Source organism: Mytilus galloprovincialis, chromosome 12 (assembly GCF_965363235.1).
Source record: "Mytilus galloprovincialis chromosome 12, xbMytGall1.hap1.1, whole genome shotgun sequence".
Taxonomy (NCBI): domain Eukaryota; kingdom Metazoa; phylum Mollusca; class Bivalvia; order Mytilida; family Mytilidae; genus Mytilus; species Mytilus galloprovincialis.
This window is the reverse complement of record NC_134849.1, coordinates 5906798-5931112: the sequence shown is the minus strand read 5'-3', so window position 1 is coordinate 5931112 and position 24315 is coordinate 5906798. Positions and strand designations below refer to the sequence as shown.

General features: G+C 31.7%; 1 protein-coding gene across 4 annotated transcripts; it reads left to right on the top strand.

The window, feature by feature from the left end:
* Positions 1-6688: 6688 nt before the first annotated feature.
* Positions 6689-23492, top strand: LOC143054788 (alpha-tocopherol transfer protein-like). 4 transcript variants are annotated; one of them, XM_076227838.1, is made up of 8 exons: positions 6689-6813; positions 11928-12122; positions 14752-14985; positions 18051-18127; positions 19156-19272; positions 20111-20221; positions 20940-21041; positions 21795-23492. In XM_076227838.1, the coding sequence occupies exons 2-8, from the start codon at positions 11981-11983 to the stop codon at positions 21939-21941; spliced, it is 930 nt and encodes a 309-aa protein (XP_076083953.1). In that variant the 5' UTR covers positions 6689-6813; positions 11928-11980; the 3' UTR covers positions 21942-23492. The 4 variants fall into 4 exon arrangements, with proteins under 4 accessions (XP_076083953.1, XP_076083957.1, XP_076083956.1 ...); XM_076227842.1 differs by lacking the exon at positions 6689-6813 and adding an exon at positions 8125-8200; XM_076227841.1 differs by lacking the exon at positions 6689-6813 and adding an exon at positions 9333-9432.
* The last annotated feature ends 823 nt before the right edge of the window (positions 23493-24315 follow it).

Below are 24315 nucleotides of genomic sequence, written 5' to 3'. Positions count from 1 at the left end.
GACAAATACGATCCACTAAACACATCAATGTTGTACACCAGACAAATACGATGCACTATACACATCAATGTTGTACACCAAACAAATACGATGCACTATATACATCAATGTTGTACACCAGACAAATACAATGCACTAAACACATCAATGTTGTACACCAGCCAAAAAGGCTGCCCTAAACACATCAATGATGTACACCAGACAAATAATATGCACCTAACACATCAATCTTGTACATCGGACAAATACGATGCTTCAAACACATCAATGTTGTACACCAGACGAAAATGCGATGCACTATATACATTAATGTGGTACACAAGACAAATACGATGCACCTAACACATCAATGTTGTACACCAGACAAATACGATTCACTATACACATCAATGTTGTACACCAGACAAATACGATTCACTATACACATCAATGTTGTACACCAGACAAATACGATTCACTATACACATCAATGTTGTACACCAGACAAATACGATGCACTATACACATCAATGTTGTACACCAGACAAATACGATGCACTTAACACATCAATGTTGTACATCAGACGAAAATGCGATGCACTAAACACATCAATGATGTACACCAGACAAATACGATTCACTTTACACATCAATGTTGTACACCAGACAAATACGATTCACTATACACATCAATGTTGTACACCAGACAAATACGATTCACTATACACATCAATGTTGTACACCAGACAAATACGATTCACTATACACATCAATGATGTACACCAGACAAATACGATTCACTATACACATCAATGTTGTACACCAGACAAATACGATGCACTATACACATCAATGATGTACACCAGACAAATACGATTCACTATACACATCAATGTTGTACACCAGACAAATACGATGCACTATACACATCAATGTTGTACACCAGAAAAATACGATGCACTATACACATCAATGTTGTACAGCAAACAAATGCGATCCACTAAACACATCAATGATGTACACCAGACAAATACGATGCACCTAACACATCAATCTTGTACATCGGACAAATACGATGCACTATACACATCAATGTTGTACACCAGACAAATACGATGCACTATACACATCAATGTTGTACACCAGACAAATACGATGCACTATACACATCAATGTTGTACACCAGACAAATACGATGCACTATACACATCAATGTTGTACACCAGACAAATACGATGCACTATACACATCAATTTTGTACATCGGACAAATACGATGCACTATACACATCAATGTTGTACACCAGACAAATACGATGCACTATACACATCAATGTTGTACACCAGACAAATACGATGCACTATACACATCAATGTTGTACACCAGAAAAATACGATGCCCTAAACACATCAATGATGTACACCAGACAAATACGATGCCCTAAACACATCAATGTTGTACACCAGACAAATACGATGCCCTAAACACATCAATGTGGTACACAAGACAAATACGATGCACTTAACACATCAATGTTGTACACCAGACAAATACGATGCACTATACATATCAATGTGGTACACAAGACAAATACGATTCACTAAACACATCAATGTTGTACACCAGACAAATACGATGCCCTAAACACATCAATGTTGTACACCAGACAAATACGATCCACTAAACACATCAATGTTGTACACCAGACAAATACGATGCCCTAAACACATCAATGTTGTACACCAGACAAATACGATGCCCTAAACACATCAATGTGGTACACAAGACAAATACGATGCACTATACACATTAATGTGGTACACAAGACAAATACGATGCACTTAACACATCAATGTTGTACACCAGACAAATACGATGCACTATACATATCAATGTGGTACACAAGACAAATACGATTCACTAAACACATCAATGTTGTACACCAGACAAATACGATGCCCTAAACACATCAATGTTGTACACCAGACAAATACGATGCCCTAAACACATCAATGTTGTACACCAGACAAATACGATGCCCTAAACACATCAATGTTGTACACCAGACAAATACGATGCACTAAACACACCAAGTTTTATAACAAATAAATACTAGTGAAACTGTGAGGTACTGCTCACTGATGATACCCCCGCCAGAAGTGGATAATTTTAATAGTGAAATCTGAAAACGCATCACACGGTATAGCTGACTTGTATAAATCATGAAACCAAATTTCAGAAATCCTTGTATTGTAGTTCCTGAGAAAAATGTGACGGAAATTTTCAACTTGGTTATCATGTGTAAAATAGTACAAGTGTTCGGTAAACAGGAAGTTGTTGAGTGATGAATCTGAAAACGCATCACATGGTATAGCTGACTTGTATAAATCATGAAACCAAATTTCAGAAATCCTTGTATTGTAGTTCCTGAGAAAAATGTGACGGAAATTTTCAACTTGGTTATCATGTGTAAAATAGTACAAGTGTTCGGTAAACAGGAAGTTGTTGAGTGATGAATCTGAAAACGCATCACACGGTATAGAATACTTATATAAACCTCTAAACAAAATTTCAGAAATACTTGTATTGTAAATCCTGAGAAAAATGTGACGAAAATTTTCAACCGTTGGTTATCATGTGTAAAATAATACAAGTGTTCGGTAAACAGGAAGTTGTCGAGTGATGAATCTGAAAATGCATCAATTGGTGTAGCAGACTTATATAAACCCTGAAACAAAATTTCAGAAATCCTTATATTGTAGTTCCTGAGAAAAATGCGACGAAAAATATTCATGGGACGGACGGACTGACGGAAGGACAGACAGAGGTAAAACAGTATACCCCCCTTTTTGCAAAGCAGGGGTATAAAAATGCACTAAACACATCTATGTTGTACACCAGACAAATACGATGCACTTAACACATCAATGTTGTACACCAGACAAATACGATGCACTATACATATCAATGTGGTACACAAGACAAATACAATGCACTATACACATCAATGTTGTACACCAGACAAATACGATGCACTATACACATCAATGTTGTACACCAGACAAATACGATGCACTATATACATCTATGGTGTACACCAGCCAAATAGGATGCCCTATACATATCAATGTTGTACACCAGCCAAATATGATGCACTAAACACATAAATGTTGTACACAAGACAAATACGATGCCCTAAACACATAAATGTTGTACACCAGACAAATACAAGGTACTAAATACATCAATGTGGTACACAAGACAAATACGATCCACTAAACACATCAATGTTGTACACCAGACAAATACGATGCCCTAAACACATCAATGTTGTACACCAGACAAGTACAATGCACTAAACACATCAGTGTTGTTCACCAGACAAATACGATCCACTAAACACACCAATTTTGTAACAGACAAGTACGATGCACTATACACATCTGTGGTGTACACCAGACAATTGCCATGCTCTAAACACATCAATGTTCTACACCAGACAAATATGATGGACTAAACACATCGATGTTGAACACCAGCAAAATAGGATGCCCTATACACATGAATGTTTTACACCAGGCAATTGCCATGCTCTAAACACATCAATGTTGTACACCAGACAAATATGATCCAATAAACACATCAATGTTGTAAACCAGTCAAATATGATGCTCTAAACCCATCAATGGTATACACCAGACCAATATGATGCTCTAAACACATCAATGTTGTACACCAGACAAATGCGATGCACTAAACACATCAATGTTGTACACCAGACAAATACGATTCACTATACACGTCAATGTTGTACACCAGCCAAAAAGGCTGCCCTATACACATCAATGTTTTACACTAGACAATTGCCATGCTCTAAACACATCAATGTTGTACACCAGACAAATACGATGTACTGTCTCTTAATAATAATAGATTCAGTGATCACTTACATTTAATATATCCAAGTGCCTGAACTTGAAATTAAAGATACTACCGACACAGATAAGTCTGCTTCATATTTAGACCTTTTTCTCGAAATGACTATTGATGGTAGGTTGAATACCAAAATTAATGACAAACGCGAAGATTTTAGTTTTCCTATAGTCAACTTTCCATTTCTGTGTAGCAACACACATTCGGCACCAGCATATGGAGTATATGTGTCGGCTCAATTGATACGTTATTCTAGAGCTAGCTCAAAGAACGTTGATTTTGTTGAACGAGGAATACTGCTTTCTAAAAAGTTGCTAAGACAGGGCTATGAACCAATCAAATGAAGGTCATCACTCTAGAAATTTTACGGTCGCCATCATGAGCTGATTGGCCATTATGACAAAAGTGTGTCAGAAATCATATCGGATATTCTTCCTCAGTCATAATAACCTTCCATCATTATCGAACTGAACAAAGAAATAAAACGACGGGTGCCGTATACGGTGAAGAAATGCTTACCCTTCCTGAGTACCTGATTTCACTCGCTGTTTTTAGTGCAGTTCGTGTTGTTTCTTATTTATTATTTATAACTGTTGATGTAAATGTCCTTTGGTTTTTTTAGTCTTTGTTTACTTCTTGGTTTTGATTATTATTGTCTTATCGACATACATTCTTAAGGTGGTTCCTAAAACTACAGGGAGATAACTCTGTAAAATCAGCTAAACGTTTTAATTACGTTGTGTTTTAAAGAGAATAATAAGCTTCTGAAAGATCAAAATTAGAGTTGCTATATAGCCTGTGTAATTTTTCTGACATAACAGTTGGTTCAAAATTTTTGAAATTTTTATATTTTTGTTAAAGGGTCAAAGTAAATACTTTGTCAAAATTTTATCAAAATTAAACGAGCCAAATTAATTTTAGTGAAAGTGTTAGGTACCACCTTAAAGCCAAAACGATCAGTACTTTTGTTGATGATTAATATATATAATCTGAAACTACGAAAAGTGTTCAAAAATAGCGTGAATATTAGAATAAGTTGCATACATTCTGTTATCATGTTGATAGTTGGCAACTTTCTTTTGGCCATTGGCAAAAAACAATGACTTTACACAATCAAATCAATATGAACCTTGGTTGTCTGGAGAAACGAACAAAATTAAGAATTGTCCTGAATTATAATGGACAGTAATTCTACACAAAGACCATCAGGGATTGGGGATCAAACTTCCATCTAAAACAACCTCAGCTGACACGATAGTGGGCTTAATTCAGAGCTTCTCTGAAACAGGCTCCGAAATGAAACGAACAACAAAGCCTGTATATACTAGTATTTTTTAAATTGTAAATTGCAATTGGTGAATGTTTTAATGTTTAAATGTAAATAACTTTCAGAAGACTTGCTATGTTGATGGCACTGCGCAAAGTTTTTTTGCGGGACCATACATATTCAATATAATTTGGTTCCTTACACTTACTTTGAAGAGAAAGAAGAAGATTCCGTCGTCGCCTATAACGGCTTCCTTGGCATAAAAGTGTATTCTGACACTCGATCTACTGCAGGACACGTCGCCAAATATGTTGACTTGTAATTTTCTTTGGTGGCATAATTACTGGTAAATATTTGTGAACCATTCACTATTGAAAATTTGTGTGTTGCATTTACATCTCTTATCACCGCAAAACTGCGGCTGCAATTCTGATATTGTACTTAAAGAATAGTTACAGAGGCAACATACTTATGTAGAGAAGAATAGTGTCAGCTTACGTCCTTAAGATGCACAACAAAGTCATTATATTGTAAGTTGAAGAAAACAAATCAGTTATTTTGCTGTGATGTTTCTATGCAATGGAAATTTAACGAAGAAACTACAATAAATCAGCATTTTTGCTATTATAATGATATTTTGGCGTAAAGATGTGGCATATTGACTGAAACAATTTTAAATTGCAAGTATAGGCTAAAGGAAGAAATACAAATAACAAGCAATCAACACTCCACAAAATAGTTAAAAGACGGCAAAGATTAAGTTATGTCTTCCTCATACGAAAACTTGTATGGCAGGTACTGCTCAACGAATGGCAACAGTCAGTGTTTGATGGCAAAAAAGAAATCTTGAAATAAGTCGCATTTTACCATATGAATCCTTCGTTAAGAAAATCTTAATATATGGCCTGGAATATGTAGTCCACTTTCAAAAGTGATACTTCATATGCATCTACTACTAAAGTTTGCTGCTCAAAAATAGGTTATAATCTATGTTGTAAATGTAAGTTCTAAACTTACCAAGACTGCTAATGTCTAGGTGTAATACAAGATCAGTCAAGTTATAAAGAGTATTTTTGGATGTATGTTGTGTGGTTCTGTTGCTTTACTTGGAATAATTTTACTTAAGCAGTTTTGAAGCCCTCTACTTTCTGCTATCTTAAGTTCCTCTACATAAGGGTGTTGATCTGGTTGAAGCTGAGATAGAAAATAAAAAACATTAACACCCAAGAGATAACAAATAAAATCAACAGTAGTATACCGCTGTTCACTAAAACTCGTAAATTGATGGACAAAACACAAAATCGGGGTAACAAACTAGAACTGAGAGAAATGCATTAAATATAAGAGGAGAACAACGACACAACATTAAAATGTAACATACACAGAAACAGACTTAGCATTAGACAAAATCCGATGAGAAATAACACAGCAAGTTTTTTGAAAAAGCTATTACTTGTATATTTATAGCATGTCGTCTTTCTGTTTGTTTCACTCCCTTGTCTCTTTAGAGCTCCTTTTGGTAATTAGACTTGTCGTTAAGTGGTAGAGTTTCGTTCTATTGATGCAAAGCTGTAGTTATTTATGGTGAATAAGCGAATGACAACTATTATTGGCATTCCTGGTGACATAGTGAGGTATGACCTGTTTATAAAGACAAATAATATTATATCTTCAATACACAAGTGAGGTCAGGAATCAACAAAAAACTGCAAAAGAAGCTTGATTATCAGTTAAAAAAAATTCTATGATAAAAATTGCATAAAACCTGTCATACTTTCTTTTGTTTTTAGTGTGCTCTAAAAGTTTGGAAGGGGGAGGACAATTTTTTTCCCACAAAAGAAATTAAACAGTTAAAGGGCTCTGGCATAACAAGGCTCAAGTTTAAAATTACAGGTCTGCATGTCATTTATTATATATGAGACACTTGTGAATTACTTGGAGCCTCATAACATGCTTTGCACTGACATTATTTCTTACAATTTATAAATCAAAATACATTGTGATATATTATATTAATTAAAGAAGTCATGCTGCATGGAGAATACAGGAGGGTGGTACGTGGTAATGGGGGTACCTTCATGACATTAACGGTAATTTTTGGTACATGACAATAAAATATGCACTTTATTTTAGACGTTAAAAAAATTGAATGATTTTGACAAATCACGTTAATTTTTTTCCAAAAATATCGGTAACGATAATTATTGGAGACCTAAGAATAATTGACGAATCACAATAGGATATTTTGACGAATCATGGTAAAATTTGAATAAATTTGATGCTAACCGTAGCCGAAAATGGCTGATTCTAATAACAAGTAAAAATGATATTTGTTTAAATATTTTAAAAAATACAATAAATTACCAAGTTTTCTTTATATAAATAAACAGTCTAACCATTAAATTGCAAATCTGTCTCCAAATTTGCAGATTTGGGCAAATAACAAGACCACTTTTGTACTGAAATTGTACAATCCTCGATGGCGGTATACCATGAATCTTCCTTAATACAGTCTGAACATTGTCTTTCTGCATGTTCTGGCCCTTTTTCCAAATTTGTAATCCCCAACTGACACGAGTATACAGCTGGCAGGGCACAAATATGCAAATATTCATATGCCAAATTTAAATAAGCCATGAATAGATCCTGCTCTATCAGAAACATGTTTTCTGCTGTTTAATTTTGTTATCATAATTCATTTCTATATGCTTACACACTTATCATGGCTGTATGAAAAAGTTTCAGTCAAATAAGTGAACAGTTATATTAATTGAAAAAGGTTCTAAATTCATGAAATTCTGACTCAATTTAAAAGTTAAAAAGTTTGAAAAGAACAAAATTAAACCAAGAATAGTTTAATCTACTTTGACATCTGCATGTATATAGTGTTGTGATTAGAATTGACACGGTTTGGTGATTTTCATTAGGCCATGGATGATTGAAAAGAAAACAAATATATAGTTTAAATGGGAATACACATTTGAATGACGAAACATTTTTGGGCATTTAATTTGTTACAAGGTAGGATTATTGTATATATATTTTATATAAACTGTGTACATAGAATTTTATGGGTGATCAACCAGTTGTAAAAAAAAATTTCCAATAAGTAATTTTCTTTTTTTCTAATAATCATGATAATATAGTTTAAACAGTATACCAAGAAATATGGAACTGTATCAACATTATATAAGCTAAGTTCTTAAGGATAGTTAGACATACAGATAGTAAGAAATGTGCAATGATGTATACATACATGTACATAGGAAAATTCTTTGTCTATTAGTGAGGCTGTCATGGCTGTATATAGTCCAAATAATTATGACGTCTTGGAAGGCTATTTTTAATTTTTGCTTTGACGCCTTCGCTTAAGAAAAAAATTATATAAGCCTTTCAAGATGTTATAATTTTTTGGACTAGGCTGTATAGAAATTAATCATATTTTGTTTTGTAAGATAAAGCTATAGATTGAAGACCAATTGGTGGCCTTCGGCTGTTATCTGCTCTTTGGTCGGGTTGTTGTCTCTTTGACACATTCCCCATTTCCATTCTCAATGTCAGTCTGTCTGAAAATGAAATACTTACCTGAAAACGTTTTAAAGTAATTTTCATATCCAAAAGTTTTAATTTTTGCCTTATTGGGGATATGAGTGGTGAGACAGGCAGTAAAATCTGTAAAATTACAGCAAACACCCACATTTGAATGAAGATGGTTAACATTAATTGCTTTAAGTTGCCTGGAGCTGCCCCCCTGATAATTCATGTAAACTGTATTTATTCGAACTAATATGTTGTTATGATAAAAAAGAAATCAAATGGTTTTGTTTATGACACATATTGTTTGATTTAGCTATTCAGGTAAAAAGTCTGAGTTTGTTAAATAAAGTTATAAAAGGAAATCTTAACTTTTTGTTGAAGCAGGAAATAAGTCAGCTTTATAAAAATGTGTCAAAAAGATTATTTATTTTTAGGTTAGGAAATACAAGGAAATAAAGATTATATTTGAATTAAGATTTTAAACTGTTCGATTAAAATTTCTATTCTTGTTTATTTAAACATACATTCAACTTTATTTAAATTTAAATACTCCTTCACTAAGCTGTGTGAAAATAACTTAGTTCAAAAGGTAGCATTTTCAAGTTGGTAGGTTTAAAATGTGCAATTGACTTTATTGAAATTTAAATACTCTGTCACTAGTGTGCTGTGTAATAACAATAAAGTTCAAAAGGTGGATTTTTATTATTTCAAATAAGGTATTGAAATCTAAAGGTAAGATAAGAATCTACATTTAACAGTTTACAGTTCATGGTTGTAATACTATATGATAGAATATTGGTCTGGCTTGAAATTACATGTACATGTATGTCACTATATTTTGATGAGATTATTAGCGAGGTTAATACCTAGGAGTAAGGTAAATTGTACCTACACTTTATATGTACTATTGTTTGTCTTTTTCATTTTTAGACATGGCGTTGTCTGAGTTTATTTTCGATTTATAAGTCCCTTTGGTATCTTTCGTCCCTCTTTTATAATGATATATACATGTTCACGTATTTATGTAGCTACTTTGATATTATAATAATCTCCGTATTTAATATGTTTTCAATTCATTGTTGTAATATTATGGTAGAATATTAGTGTTGCTTGAAATTACATATATCATGTACATGTATGTCACTTTATTTTGATGAGATTATTAGGGAGGTTTAACACCTGGATTTAAGGTAAATTGTACCTACACTTTGTTGAGTCATTTGTAAAATTAACAACCTGGAGGACAGATAGTTCTCATATTAATCTTAACCATGTTGCTGTAGTAATTTTGCCTTTTATGTGACAATAAATAATTTTCTCATAATGATCGCTTAATAAAGATATATACATGTACATGTATTTATAAAGCTACTTTGATGTTACATGACATTGTACTTAGTAGCAGTAGAAACCTTTTTTGTTAAGGACATTTATCTACTTGAAGGAATATAATTATTATAAGGTAGGAAATAGATAATAATGTATTATACATGTACATGATGTATGTGAAAACAAAATATATATATATGAAAACTTTTTAAAACCAATCATGCCAATTATCAGTACTTAAAAGGCATGTTGCATGTATAACGATTGCAAATAGGCATATATGTTAAAAAATAATAATAATGATAATTGCTTATGAAAATATGGATTTAACTATCCTAGCTGTAGCAGATGTTTTCTTATTACAGTTGTAACATTTATTTAAGAATTGAATGCTTCTTTTTGTTAATTAATTGGGGTGCATAATAAAGCGTTTATTAAATACATTTTGTATGCAGCACAGAAGTGCTTCTTAGCCTGGTATCCCGGCCAGATATCTAGCTGCGCGTCGTATACAGGACCCCAGGGTAAAGTGCTTCTCTGCGCTGCAGCTCTAGAAATGTGCGGACTGGCAATGCTTAAACAACCCTATAGAATTACTAAAAGATTAAAGCATTCAATTCATATACTTACTTTTTTTGCTAAAATCATGAATCAAGTTTTTCTTTTATTTACCTGTGCACTTTACTGTGGAAGCTCATATGACATCATGAATGTTACATTTCATTTTGAAATGAAGGTAAATTTCATAATGGCGGAAGATTGCTGGTAGCCAATCAAAATAACATATTATAATGAAGCATACATGTAATGTGATTATAATACTTATAAAAAAAGAAGATGTGGTATGATTTTCAATGAGACAAATCTCTCCAAGAGACCAAAATGACACAGAAATTAACAACTATAGGTTACCGTACAGCCTTCAACAATGAGTAAAGCCAATACCACATAGTCATGATAGTTAAAGCTATAAAAGGCCCTGAAATAACAATGTAAAACAATTCAAAAAGAAAAAAGCAATTAATGTATAAAAAAATGAATGAAAAATAAATATGTAACACATAAACAAACGACAACAACTGAATTACAGGCTCCTGACTTGGGACAGGCATATACATACAGAATGGGGCAGGGTTAAACATGTTAGCAGAATCCTAACCCTCTCCCAAGCTGGGACAGTGGTAAAACAATACAACATAAGAATGATCTATAAAAATCAGTTCAAAAAGGCTTAACGTTAACTCATCAGATGGATAAAAGTACAAGTGGACGGGTACTTAATGTTTAAGGAAATAATTTTGCTTTGTAACAAGTCAGTATGCATGGTTTGTAGGTTTGTCAGGAATCTGATGTTAAGTATTTGTTGTTTGTTGATGTGGTTCATTAGTGTTTCTCGTTTTGTTGTTTTTTATATAGATTAGACTTAAGTCTAGTAATTTTTAGGGGCTCTTTATAGCTTTTTGTTCGGTGTGAGTCATAATAAATAGGCTCCATGTTGAAGACCATACCTGGACTTATAATTGTTTACTTTTATAAATTGTGACTTAGATGAAGAGTTGTTTCATTGGCACTCATACCACATCTTCCTATATCAATTGTTGTGTAAATTTCAATTCTAAAATTAAAAAAAACAGATTTAAATAATATGACAGTAGACGGTGCTTTGCAGTCTTCACCCTCAACAACAGATCCACAAGCCCAAGCTAGTAAAAACCTCAGGCCAGTAAATATCATTTCTTTAAAGGAATAGAATCTTTCTAAAATTTTCGTTAAATTCTGTGGTATACGTGTATGTAGATTTAAAAGTTTATCGAGAAGACTGGCTTTGTGTAACATGCTCAAACAATAATAATGATTAAATTTCTGTTTATTTTTTTTTCAGAACTATGAGACATTAAATTGAATACACAAATAATCAAATTCGACAAAATCAAAATGGCAGAGAATGGAAGTCCTGAATATGTGTGTACACTGAGTCCTGAACTTGTGAAGAAAGCTCAAGAAGAACTAAATGAAAAACCAGAATGGCGAAGTCGTGATATACAAGCTCTGAGGGAAATGGTTCAGAAGGAAAAAGGTATAACATCTTATAGAAAGGAGATTAAAAAGTAAAATCACAAAAATACTGAACTCAGAGGAAAATCAATTTGGAAAGTACGTAATCACATGGCAAAATCAAATAACAAAACAATTTTTATGACCCTGCCTAGCGGAGGGTGCATTTAGCTTTACCCTTGTTTGTCTGTAAGTATGCTGTCCCTACACAAAAAAATAGTTTGCCTCTACTGAATGTTATGAAACTTATACACAATACCTATTACCACAAAACACAGATCAAGTTTGAATTTGGGTGGCTTCTTTATTACCATTCTGCAAATATATTTTAGGCGTTAATAGGAAGAGTACAAACTTTGCAGTTTTGTCTGAATTAGGCCGTTTTCCACTTCACTATGATATAGTCAAACATGTTTTAGGATATTGGCATCGTTTAGAAAATATTGGCTCATCATTTCCCTTGTTAAAAGCTGCATATAATTGTTCTAAAAAGCTATTTGAAACAAAAAAAACCTCTTGGTATGGATCAATTAATATTTTAAGGGAAAAAATGTCAGGCATAGAAAAACATATTCTTGAAAAATACTCAACATTTAAACTACACTGTGGTCAGATAGTTAAGGGATACTATACTGCATTGTGGAAAAAACAGCTAGACAAACATAAAGATGGTAAACTACGAACTTATGTAACATTCAAGTGCAACTATGGTTTTGAAAATTATTTGTCAATAATTCGACATTTTGAGCAAAGGAAATGTATTACTAGATTAAGAATATCTGCTCACAAATTGCAAATTGAATCTGGTAGATACCAGGGTACTCTTCGACAAAACCGAATTTGTCTCAGGTGCACCTCAGGTGAGGTTGAGGATGAAGTTCATTTTTTATTTAAATGTGACACTCATTTATTAAAAAGAGAGGAAATGATGCAAAATATATTAAAATCATGTCCAAACTTTCAAAATTTAAATATTGATAACAAATTACTTTGGATAATGAATAATGAGGATCCTAATGTACTATTTGCATTTTACAAATATATAGAAGATACTTAAGAATTAAAGTACAACTTAATCTGCAATAACTAATTCATTATAACTCTTTAATATGAATTTGGATACCCTGTTAAGCCTGCACAGATCATAAGAAGAATTTCAAATTCTTTGGCACCGTCCCTTGATGATCTTTGCTGGCTGGACACAGAATCTATAATCTTAGAAATATGTTTTAAAAATATATTTTCAATAATTAAGGAGCTTGACTCATCTGCATTAAGTACAAGTAGGGACTCCCCTTTAAGCACCGACTCTTGGTGCTTTCTGCAGATAAGTCATATTAAATATCCTTTATTAAATAAACTTTGTTATTTGCAGTATACCTCATAGTCAAATGTGGGAGTGCTTAATTGCTTTGTTTTTTATTGGGTTCTTTTTGTATTTTTTTGTATTTTTATATATTGACATTTCTCCGCACAAACTACTAATGCCTCATGTTTGTCTTCTCAAAGTGAAGATACACTAACCGGGTGCACTTGAGTCATTTTCAACATAGTATTCATTGAATAATAATACATTGCTACTATTTCGTTGAGTGTATTTTCTGTGTTATATTATTTTATTTTATTATTTTTATAACACTTGTTACATATCTTTACTGTGTGTGTATTGCATATGTTATTGTTTATAATAATATTGTCTGTATCATATGCCCTCCTGGGGCCCTAATTTGGTAAATAAAATATTCTATTCTATTCTATTCTATTCATTCTAAATTATATTAATACCCCTTAACATCTGGAAAATTTGCTGTTTTTTTTGGTTTCCGTTTTTAACTTGAGTTTGCATCAACCAAATGTTATGAAACTTACACACAATGCTTACTGTGGATTTATTAATATTCGTGGGATACCAATTATCATGGATTTCATGGTTTCAAACCTGTAAACCACGAATTTAAATGTAATATGAGGTACAAAACTTATATTGGCTTGTAGGTAGACTTTGGAAAAACAAAGAAATCAAATATCAACAAAAATACAATTTTTCCTCAAACCACAAAATTTGATACAAACAAAAAAAGAAATGAATCCACAGTATAAACTCTAAACACAGATCAAGTTTAAGTTTTAGTTGTGTCACTTTTACCATTCTTGAGTTATTTCATTACCCTTAATAAACACAGGCACTTGTCTCAGAAAATATTTCTTATATACCTTAATATTAACACAAGGTACTTAACTTGCATTTTAAAAATCAATTTAGATTTACGATATAACAATTTTTAGTGGGGTTGACAGCATAGAAAGCGGCATATAATTGAATTTCGTCACCGCCTGACATTTTTCTAAAATGCAAGTTAAGTACCTTGTGTTATATTAAGGTATATAAGAAAAAAAAATCTGAGACAAGTGTCGGTGTTTATAAATAGAAAAAATGCTGAACTTTTAATTTCCGTTCTTTAACTTTAGTTTGCTCAACCATGTGTTATGAAACCTTTACGCAATGCTAATCGCCACAAAACACAGATCAAGTTTGACTTTTTGTTGTGTCACTTTTTATATGTTTAGTCAAACCTTAAAAGTGTGGAATTAATTACAAGAGGTATATATGATTAACTATGATATCAATATTTTTATTTTTTATATTTCAGCTTTAAGAATTCGCACAGATGATGCTTTTCTGTTACGTTTCTTACGTGCCAAAAAATTTGACTATGAGAGAGCATTTAATCTGATTATGACACATTTCAAAATGAGAGTTGACAATGCAGAACTATTTGAGGGTCTGCGTCCTGCTGCTGTTAAGCACGTGTTGGAGGCTGGTATAACAGGAGTCCTTCCTCAGAGAGACAAGCTTGGACGAAAAGTCATTATATTTAGGCCAGGTTAGTATTTAATTACAATAATATACAAAAGGGTAGCATAAACAAAATTATAGGGTCAAAAGACAATATCAACCACTAACTCTGGACCCTCACAATTATCATTTTAATTTAAAAATTGCATTGTACTGTCAATATTACATATAGAGGCAAGACATTTCTCTATGTCAACATTTTAGCCTCAGAAAAAAAACTAAAATATGGTGTCCTTAGGCTGTTGTCTGCTCTATGGTCGGGTTGTTGTCTCTTTGACACATTCCCAATTTCCATTCTCAATTTTATTTTATCAACACATTTTAATTTGAACATTTCCATCATATTATTGAAAGGAGTAGGTCTGGTAAGGACCGATTTTGGCCTCAAATTTCAGGTTCATCTGACGAAAGATTTTGACCACTTTTTAAACACTTAAGTGTCTATTTCATTTGAATCAATTAGTTTCTGTGAAAGATTTTAATTGATTTAGTCATTAAAAACGATACGATTCAAGCTCAAATATGAAAAATCTACCAAATATGCCAAAAAATTTCACTTTTCAGATGGTTTTTGTCAAAAATGAAAGTGCATGGCCGCATCCGTGTTCATCCTCAACCTTTAATATGTTATGTATTACAGTGAGTTGCTTATAGGTGTTACTGTAAAACTTTACCTATAGCTCAACCTGTTTTTAAAATTGACAACACAATAGGGACATTTAAATTGACCAGTTGGTATTGTTAGATTTAAATCTACCTTGATGCTACCTGTAAAGATCTTTATTCACCTAACCCAAAGTTTCAGCATGCTTTTTTCCTGAACTTTGTCTTACCTAGGATTATTCTATTAAAAAATTGATAGGGAAGAAAATAGTTTTGGTTTTCATTTTTTTAAATCCCTGATATATATAATTTATCTATTTTTTACCTAAAATTCTAAATCAGTAAAAGATTAAATTAAATATGTATTACTATGTTTGAAAATTAAACTGTTTTTACACACTAAATGCTTCTTTAAAATTCTAACCCTTATATATAGTATTGTCCAGCTGCCAGTGAAACAAGAAATAGCTGTTCAGGTGTTTACAGTTTAAATTTTCAGATGGATATGTTGTTCATTTCTTCACATATCCCTTCAAGATTCTCATTTTGGATTATTATTTGCAATGTTTGAAATCTTTTGGTGTCATTGTGCATACAAAATTGGATTTATTTTATTAGATTTTTTATAGCAATTTTGCTTCTTAAAATGTGATGTGTTTTTTTCAAGATTTTATTGTCATGAAGGACATCAAGGAGGAAATAATTCATTCAAACTGTTTTGTGGGGCTTACATATGATGTTGTACATGTAAAATTTGAAGAATAAGTTTGGAGTATACCTTGCTGTGTTTTTTCTTTGAAATCTATTATAATATTAGTGGGACTTTTGTGCATAAAATGCTGTGTTTGCTCAAGGAAATTCAAATTTTCATACGATGGGATTTAGTTATGTTAAAGATTAAAAAATTTCAAAACTGGAATTCAAGTAGGAGATATAGTGTGAGTTAATCCAACATGTTTCTGTGGCTTTAAATGTGATTTTAAAAACATTCATTATTAATTTGGGATCTATTACAAACTTTAGATGATTTACCATTTAAATTGGATCTTGGAAATGAAATAAAATGTTGAATTAATGCAGTGGATATAGTCTAATCTAGTGATAAAGTGAAAAATGAAAGTAAAATATTCTAAAATATTCCTAACGTGGGGAAATGTTTTAAGTGAATGTGAAATTGGAAATAGTCATTATAAAATTCTGGATCAAATATTGTTTGATTTGGAAATTTATAATAGGAAATGAAATAAAATGTTTACTGTGGATATAGAAAAATCAAGTGATATATAGTAAAAATATAAATAAAATATTACAAAATATTTGTAAAGTGAGGATAACTATTTGGAATATAGTAATGGAAATGATAATTTTTTTTTTACAAGATTCTGAATTATGTATAGATTCTGCACCTGTTAAATTAGGATGTATATCATGGGAAGTTAATCAGAATTTATACTATGGATTTAGAAACAAATCTAGTGAAGTAGTGAAAAATGAATAAAATTGGGAATTATTTAAAAACTTTGGAATTCTGGATGAGATGTCAAATATCAGTGTAAAAAAATAAATGAAATTGTTTATTCAAATATGATTTTGATGTTTCATAAAGTGAGTGAAATATTACGACTGGATTATTTAGGGTATTAAACACTGCTAGTAGTGGCTATGCAAACATTAAGATGAAATGTAGTGCATTTTAGGCCATGCAATTTTAAATACACTGCAAGAAAATAACATATATGATATAGTCATTCTTGTTTGGCTTGATAACTCCTAATATTTTGAATGACAGTAAAATAAAAATCTCTCAATAGAATAATCCTAGGTAAGAAAAAGTTCAGGAAAAAAGCATGCTGAAACTTTGGGTTAGGTGAATAAAAAATTTTACAGGTAGCATCAAGGTAGATTTAAATCTAACAATACCAACTGGTCAATTTAAATGTCCCTATTGTATTGTCAATTTTAAAAACAGGTTGAGCTATAGGTAAAGTTTTACAGTAACACCTATAAGCAACTCACTGTATCATAAAATACAATTTACATTTCAATATTAAGGATGAACACGAATGCGGCCACTTTCGTTTTACACGAAAACCGTCTAAAATTTACCCTAAATGCTAGAATTGTGAAGATTTCAGTAATTGAGCATGACTTAATGGTGCCAGTACCTGACATATGTGCATTGTATTGTCAAAAAGAGCCCATATTTATGTAGCAGAAGCATTCTACTGTCAAATAAATAATTAAAAGTTTACATTTTAACAATTTTGTAAAACTGTTATATTTTGGGGCCAAAAAGGGGTCTTACTGGACCTACTCCTTTCATAAAGGCAAGATATATCCCTATGTCAACATTTTATGTTTTTGATAGATCAAAACAATATGAAGATTCAGAAATCTCTTAAATAGCTTTTGGATCAGCCCTATGATTTGATAGAAGAACATTTTTGTGTGAATTTAAATGGTTGATCATTATTTGTGACTTTTTTTCAGGTAAATGGAATCCTGCAAAGTTTGGTATCAATGATATATTTAGAACCAATTTTCTGACTATGTCCAGATTGATAGAGGTACATTTGTTGCTTAATTGCTACAATAGTTCTTATATATGATTTGCATATATCTGCAAATACTTGAATATGTTTGGTCGGTAAAAATTTAATTCCTTACTTACACTTGGATAACCCATATTGCCCTTAATTCTATTACCTATGTAAGCACAGTGGTATACTTATGCACGAATGGAATCCTGGGGTTCTAAGAAGTGTGAAAATTTGAATTTAAGAATTAACAAATGTTTTGTTTTAGAAATACAAGGATTGAAATCATTATTCTTAAGATTATTGATGCATAACTTTGTTTGATCCTGTCAAAAACTCATTATAAAAGTCCAAAGACTTCCGCCTTTACAACAATAACCTTTAATATATATATATGTTTACATGTTTCAGAGTCAAGTGTAGTGTCCATTTTGAAAACTAGTATACATTATTTTTTAAGGAGGGGTGGCAATAGGGTCCGTTAACATGTTAACAACACCTCGATTTGGGCAAAAACAGTTAACAAAAAATGCAAAAATGCAAAAATGCTGATAACAGTTAACAACACCTTGAAAAGGGCCAAAATAGGTTAACACAAAAAGGTATTGCCCCCCTCTTTAAGGGCCTGCTCAGCTGAAGCCGAATTTCCTTGCTGCATGGAAGACTTAATGTGAAATAACGTGGTCCCATCAAAACAAAGTGTGAATGCTTAAAATAATGATATAGATATATAAAGTTCCTTATTCTTTCTACTGAAAGTTCATAAAAAAGCGATTTGTCAATTTAATAAACAGATCAAACTAATCAAAGAATTCATACATTGAAAAATATTCAACTTGTGACTGAACAACACTAATAATTAATTCATGCGCTACATGCATTACTGAATTAATGTGATGTTCAGTCACTCATTGAATATTTTTTTCTATTTGAATTCTTTGATTAGTGATTCTATAAATGTTATATTGATGTCAATTAAAAAGTTATGACTGTTTCAGATACTATCAAGTGTTTTATGCCAGTCTATTTTTCTGAGACAAATTATTTTGTTTTTGTAGGATGAAGAAACCCAGATAAATGGTATTATAATGGTTATGGATTTAGACGGATTTGGATGGAGTCATGGAAAAAATATTTCACCATTGTATGCTCGTAGAGTTATGGGTTTAATACAGGTACAAACCATTATCTAGATCCCAAATCCTTAGGCGTAATTCATTAAAAGTTTGTAGCAGTAAAATCTGGATCCAATTCCAACTAAATAATTATGTTCCTATGAATCAGATCCAGGTTTTTAAAAGTACCCTATGTTACAAACTTTTCTTAAATTGCTCCAAGGAATTCAGATTCCTCAATGGATTTCAGGTCGTGATACCTAATATGAGGTAGAAATATAGAGTTTGACGAGTACATAGACAGGTTAAAAATGAAAGTGTGATAACAATTATGATTAATTGATGACTGCTTAACTTCCAACACTAAAAATATATATAAAAAAGAAGATGTGGTACGATTGCAAATGAGACAACTATCCACAAGAGACCAAATGACACAGAAATTAACAACTATATGTCACTGTATGGCCTTTAACAATGAACAAAGCCCATACGTACCCATAGTCAGCTATAAAAAGGCCTGAAATGACAAATGCAAAACAATTTAGACAGAAAAATAACGGCCTAATTTAAGTATGTATACATGTGAAAATAACATGTTAAATGAGATATGAATATACCTTACTATATTCTAGACCAACAAGTTAAGTCAGGTTTTGATAGATTGATAAATTAATGAATGAGCAGCTATTCTTATATCTATCAACCAATACAACACCTGGAATAAGGCAATTTCATAAAGTTTAGATAAGGGGTACTGGTTTAAATTATTAGATATTGGAAGATGTGGTACGAGTGCCAATGTGACCACTCTCAAACCAAGTCACAATTTGTAAAAGTAAACCATTGCATGTACATTTAATAGAAATGATTGAGTGATGTGTAATTGTAATTTTAGGATGCCTTTCCAGCCAGATTTAAAGGTATACATTACTTTAATGAACCAGCAATCTTTGACTATGTGTTTGCTATAGTTAAACAGTTCATGAAGGAGAAAACAGTTTCTAGGGTAAGATAAATTATTATTTTTGTTATAAGATGTCAAATATTAAACAGCCAAATTGACATTAGAGAGGGGAAGTCACTAATGTTGTTATAACTTGTGTCCAATCCCTACTGCTACTTTTAGCGTCAGTTTATTTATGCTCCATGAGTTTTTCTGTCTCTCTGGTATCTTTTGCACCTCTTTTGCAAATAAAATATGTTTAAACTAAACTTATTTTTACTTTAAAGATTTTGGGTAAATCTGTCCTCTTATTATGAAGTTATTGCCCCTGAAATTTTGATGTTTATCTTGTTAAGCATCTCCATGCCATTGTTCGGAAAACTTCTGAAGCTGAGGTTAAAGTGTGAATTGTGAAAATGATCAGCAAAACTAGATGTACCCACCCTGAAAATAAAGAAAATTCTAACTAACAAGTTTGGAGTTATTGACCCTGAAAAGTCATTTTTATCCAATTTTTAGCATTTGTGGGCTGTTATCCTGAAAGCTATAGAAACTAGGTGAATAGTGCAAGTAATTATAATATTTAGGGAGAAATTGAATCTTGGACAAGAAAAATATGTAAATAATTCAAGCAAAAAGGTAAAGGCACACAAATTTTACAGAAAAAATAGCAAAACGGCGAAAATGTGTCCAAGGTGAATATGTCACGTGCCACCCACTCTATATAAAACTTGTACTTCGTTGAAAATTTAAATTATAAACTGATAGTATTATATTATAGCTACATTTCCATGGTAAAAAATTTGAGGAACTGAAAGAATTTATTGATGAAGAGTATATCCCTGAAGACTTTGGAGGAAAAGGTCCAACATATACCAATAAGGTAAATGATAAAGATTCAAATGATAAATTTGTGCAGAGAATAAATAAACTTAGATATGATATGCAGAATTATTCACTAAGCTAAAAACAACTGATTGTGTTTCCACTATACTTTGCCTATACTTTGCCTACCTCAACACATTTTAATGTATGGATATTTTTGGTTATGCATTGTTAAAATACAGACATTTTGTTTTATCTCTATTAAAGTTCTGAACATTTCCTAGTATAATCACAGCAAAACATGAAAGAAAAACTATACAATGTTAGGGACAACATAAAAAAATCAATGAAGGATAAAAAACTTAATTCAAATAGTTTGGGGGTGGGGGGTAAAAAGTACTACAAGTTTTGTTTAAATGACTGATTTTATATATATCCTTATTGGTTAATCAATTTTTCCCAAATTAAGTTAAGAGGAGGCAGCTACGGGTAGGGGGGTCAGTGAAAAAACTATATGAATTAAGGTTTTTATCCTACAACTTTGAACTTTTGATGTCGTCCTTTACTATCTATCTTACAAATTACTAAAATGCAGAATTTTATCATGTTATTTTAGCACAGCTTTTAGTTTTTATGTAACATTATAGTTTTGGTCTCTTTGACAGTGTAAGCACACAAATTGTTTACTTCATTATTTCATAGATATCATGTGGGGATACACAAAAAAAAATTGTATTTCTTAATTCATCAGATTTTCCAAATTAATTTTGCTCTCATTGTAATTAAATATTGTGGTTGAATTTATTTGAAGGAATGGATGAATGAATTACTCAAGCTGGATACACACTTTGATAGTGAAGCTAAATACGGACTTGTGGATGGCACATTAAAGAAACCCACGATGAAGGAAGATGCTATAGACTGTATGGTAGGATCCTACAGGAAGCTAGATGTTTAATACTGATGATTCTGTAATAGGATATAATTCCTCGTGTCTTTCTTTCTGATATAGAAGTTATCTCCCTTAGAAGACTTTTTTACTGGATTGGCTATATTAACAGATAGTTAAAAGTTTAATACTGTCAGTTTTGTTGTAGGATATACCTTTTTTTTCCTAATATATAAGTTAGCTCCCTTAGAAGACTTTTTTACTGGATTGGCTATGTTAACAGAAAGTTAAAAGTTTAGTCCTGACGATTTCGTCTTGGGATATACTTCATCTTGGTTTTTTTATATATAGAAGTTATCTCCCTTTCATAGGCGGATCCAGGGGGCCTGGGCCCCCCCTTTCGTGGGAAAAATTTGGTTGATTATATAGGGAATCATTGAAGCATGACTGGAGTTGCCCCCCTTAGGTTAGTCAGCGGGCCCCCCTTAAATAAAGTTCTGGATCCGCCACTGCCTTTGCTGATTTTCTTACTGGATTGGCTATATATATATGTAAAAGGAAAACTGACCATGACACACTATCGATCTCATTGTTCAGTTTTTTAAGATCACTAACAGATTTTTAATTAGAATGGGTTGTGTGTTTTTGGGACTATCTTTTCATTTCTATAATTTTATTGATTAAGCAAAACAAAGTGATGCGTAAAACATGGTTTCCTATATATTAAGGTAGGAAACTCAAGATAGAATCATAGGATGAAGTTAAAAGATAAAGATATCATCTAGAGAGAAACCAAAAAAGTTTCAAAAAAATGAGAAGGGACAATTATTATGGCTCTTGTTTGCCCCAGAAATTGAACAGTTACCAAAATGTCTTCCCAAATTTGTCTTGACTGCAATAAGTTACAAATTGAATGTATTTAAAAAATTAGAAATTAAACTAATTTAACATTTGATGAGTTGCCCTGTCAACAAACTAATGAAAAGTTTATATTTTGTGTGAGATTTCTAAATTTTCCTTGAAGTACTTCAACTCTGAAGTATATATTAGATTGAAAAATTATGTGGCACCCAAGAAACTACTTACAACACTGTAAAAGTTTTTGTAAATTAATATGTATTGCATGATTTTAATATAATTAAAAATGGTATGTTAATACAATGTTTTAATGCATAAATCAGATTCTTTAATATTATTAAATGTTGTTACCCAGGTCTCTGTAATATCACAACATACAAGGTAACCATCCAGATGATATAAATCAGTTATTTAACTGATTTCAGTTGTTTTTCTTTGTGTTTGAAACATTACTAGTATGATCTCTATTTTTTTGCTCTTATACATGATCATCATACTAATTTAATTGTGTTTGATAGCTATTGTATTTGGCAAATTTGCTTGTAAAAAAGATAATATAACCAACCAAGCACAGAGGAAAATTTGAATGTGGTAGTATTTTTTGTATGTATAGTCATAACATAGTAAATGATTATAAGTAAATAATTGTAAAATATGTTAGACATTAGCTTTTTGGTATGTTATTGAAAGCTAAGCTGATGCAAATGTTTTTGTTAATTTGTTAATTATTTTCATACAAAATAAAAGGTTTTTTTACTTTAATTTTTGTATTGCTTATTTTAGTTTTTTAATTCCATGATGACATTTTTGTAAGATACCAGCTCAACTTGACTTAATTTTTTGTACACAATTTCTAAAATGAAAAATTTCATACAAAGACAGTTGATGCTATTTGAAGGAGAAGGTATGGTACGGCCATTGTTTGGATCTTTGAATTGAAAACTGCTTTCAAATTGAATGAAATAGTTGCCACTTGACGTTTAACTGCAAACAAAATCAATCAACCGACCTGATATTCTAACAGTATACTATTCATATACTTTTCATTATAAAGTACAAATGAAATTAGACATGTCAATGTTGGATGATGGGATCTAATAGTTTTGTTATACACACCCTCCTGAACTATTAACTTTAGTGACGGTTCAATATTATGAATCCAGAAGTGAATTGCTGACATTTCTAAATTAATGCAGAAATGATTTTGCATTGATTGTTTTCCAATATTGCTTTCATTTGCATGATTTGTATTATACAATCAATCTGATTTATAAAGCAGCCATATAGATTTACATACGCCGCATTATTTATGTATGTCCCTCTCCCAAGTCAGGAGCCTGTAATTCAGTGGTTGTGATTTGTGTATGTGTTACATATTTATTTTTCTTTCATTTTTTAAATAAATAAGGCCGTTAGTTTTTTGGTGGTTTTACATTGTCATATTGGGGCCTTTTATAGCTAACAATGCGGTTTGGACTTTGCTCATTGTTGAAGGCCATACCGCGACCTATAGTTGTTAATGTCTGTGTCATCTTTGTCTGTTGTAGACAGTTGTCTCATTGGCAATCATACCACATCTTCTTTT

Excerpts from the sequence above, each read along its gene's own strand:
- LOC143054788 (XM_076227838.1), top strand. The coding sequence starts at position 11,981 with ATGGCAGAGAATGGAAGTCCTGAATATGTGTGTACACTGAGTCCTGAA. Across the intron at positions 19,273-20,110 it reads GAGTTATGGGTTTAATACAG|GATGCCTTTCCAGCCAGATT; the intron begins GTACAAACCATT and ends TTGTAATTTTAG. Across the intron at positions 21,042-21,794 it reads GTCCAACATATACCAATAAG|GAATGGATGAATGAATTACT; the intron begins GTAAATGATAAA and ends ATTTATTTGAAG.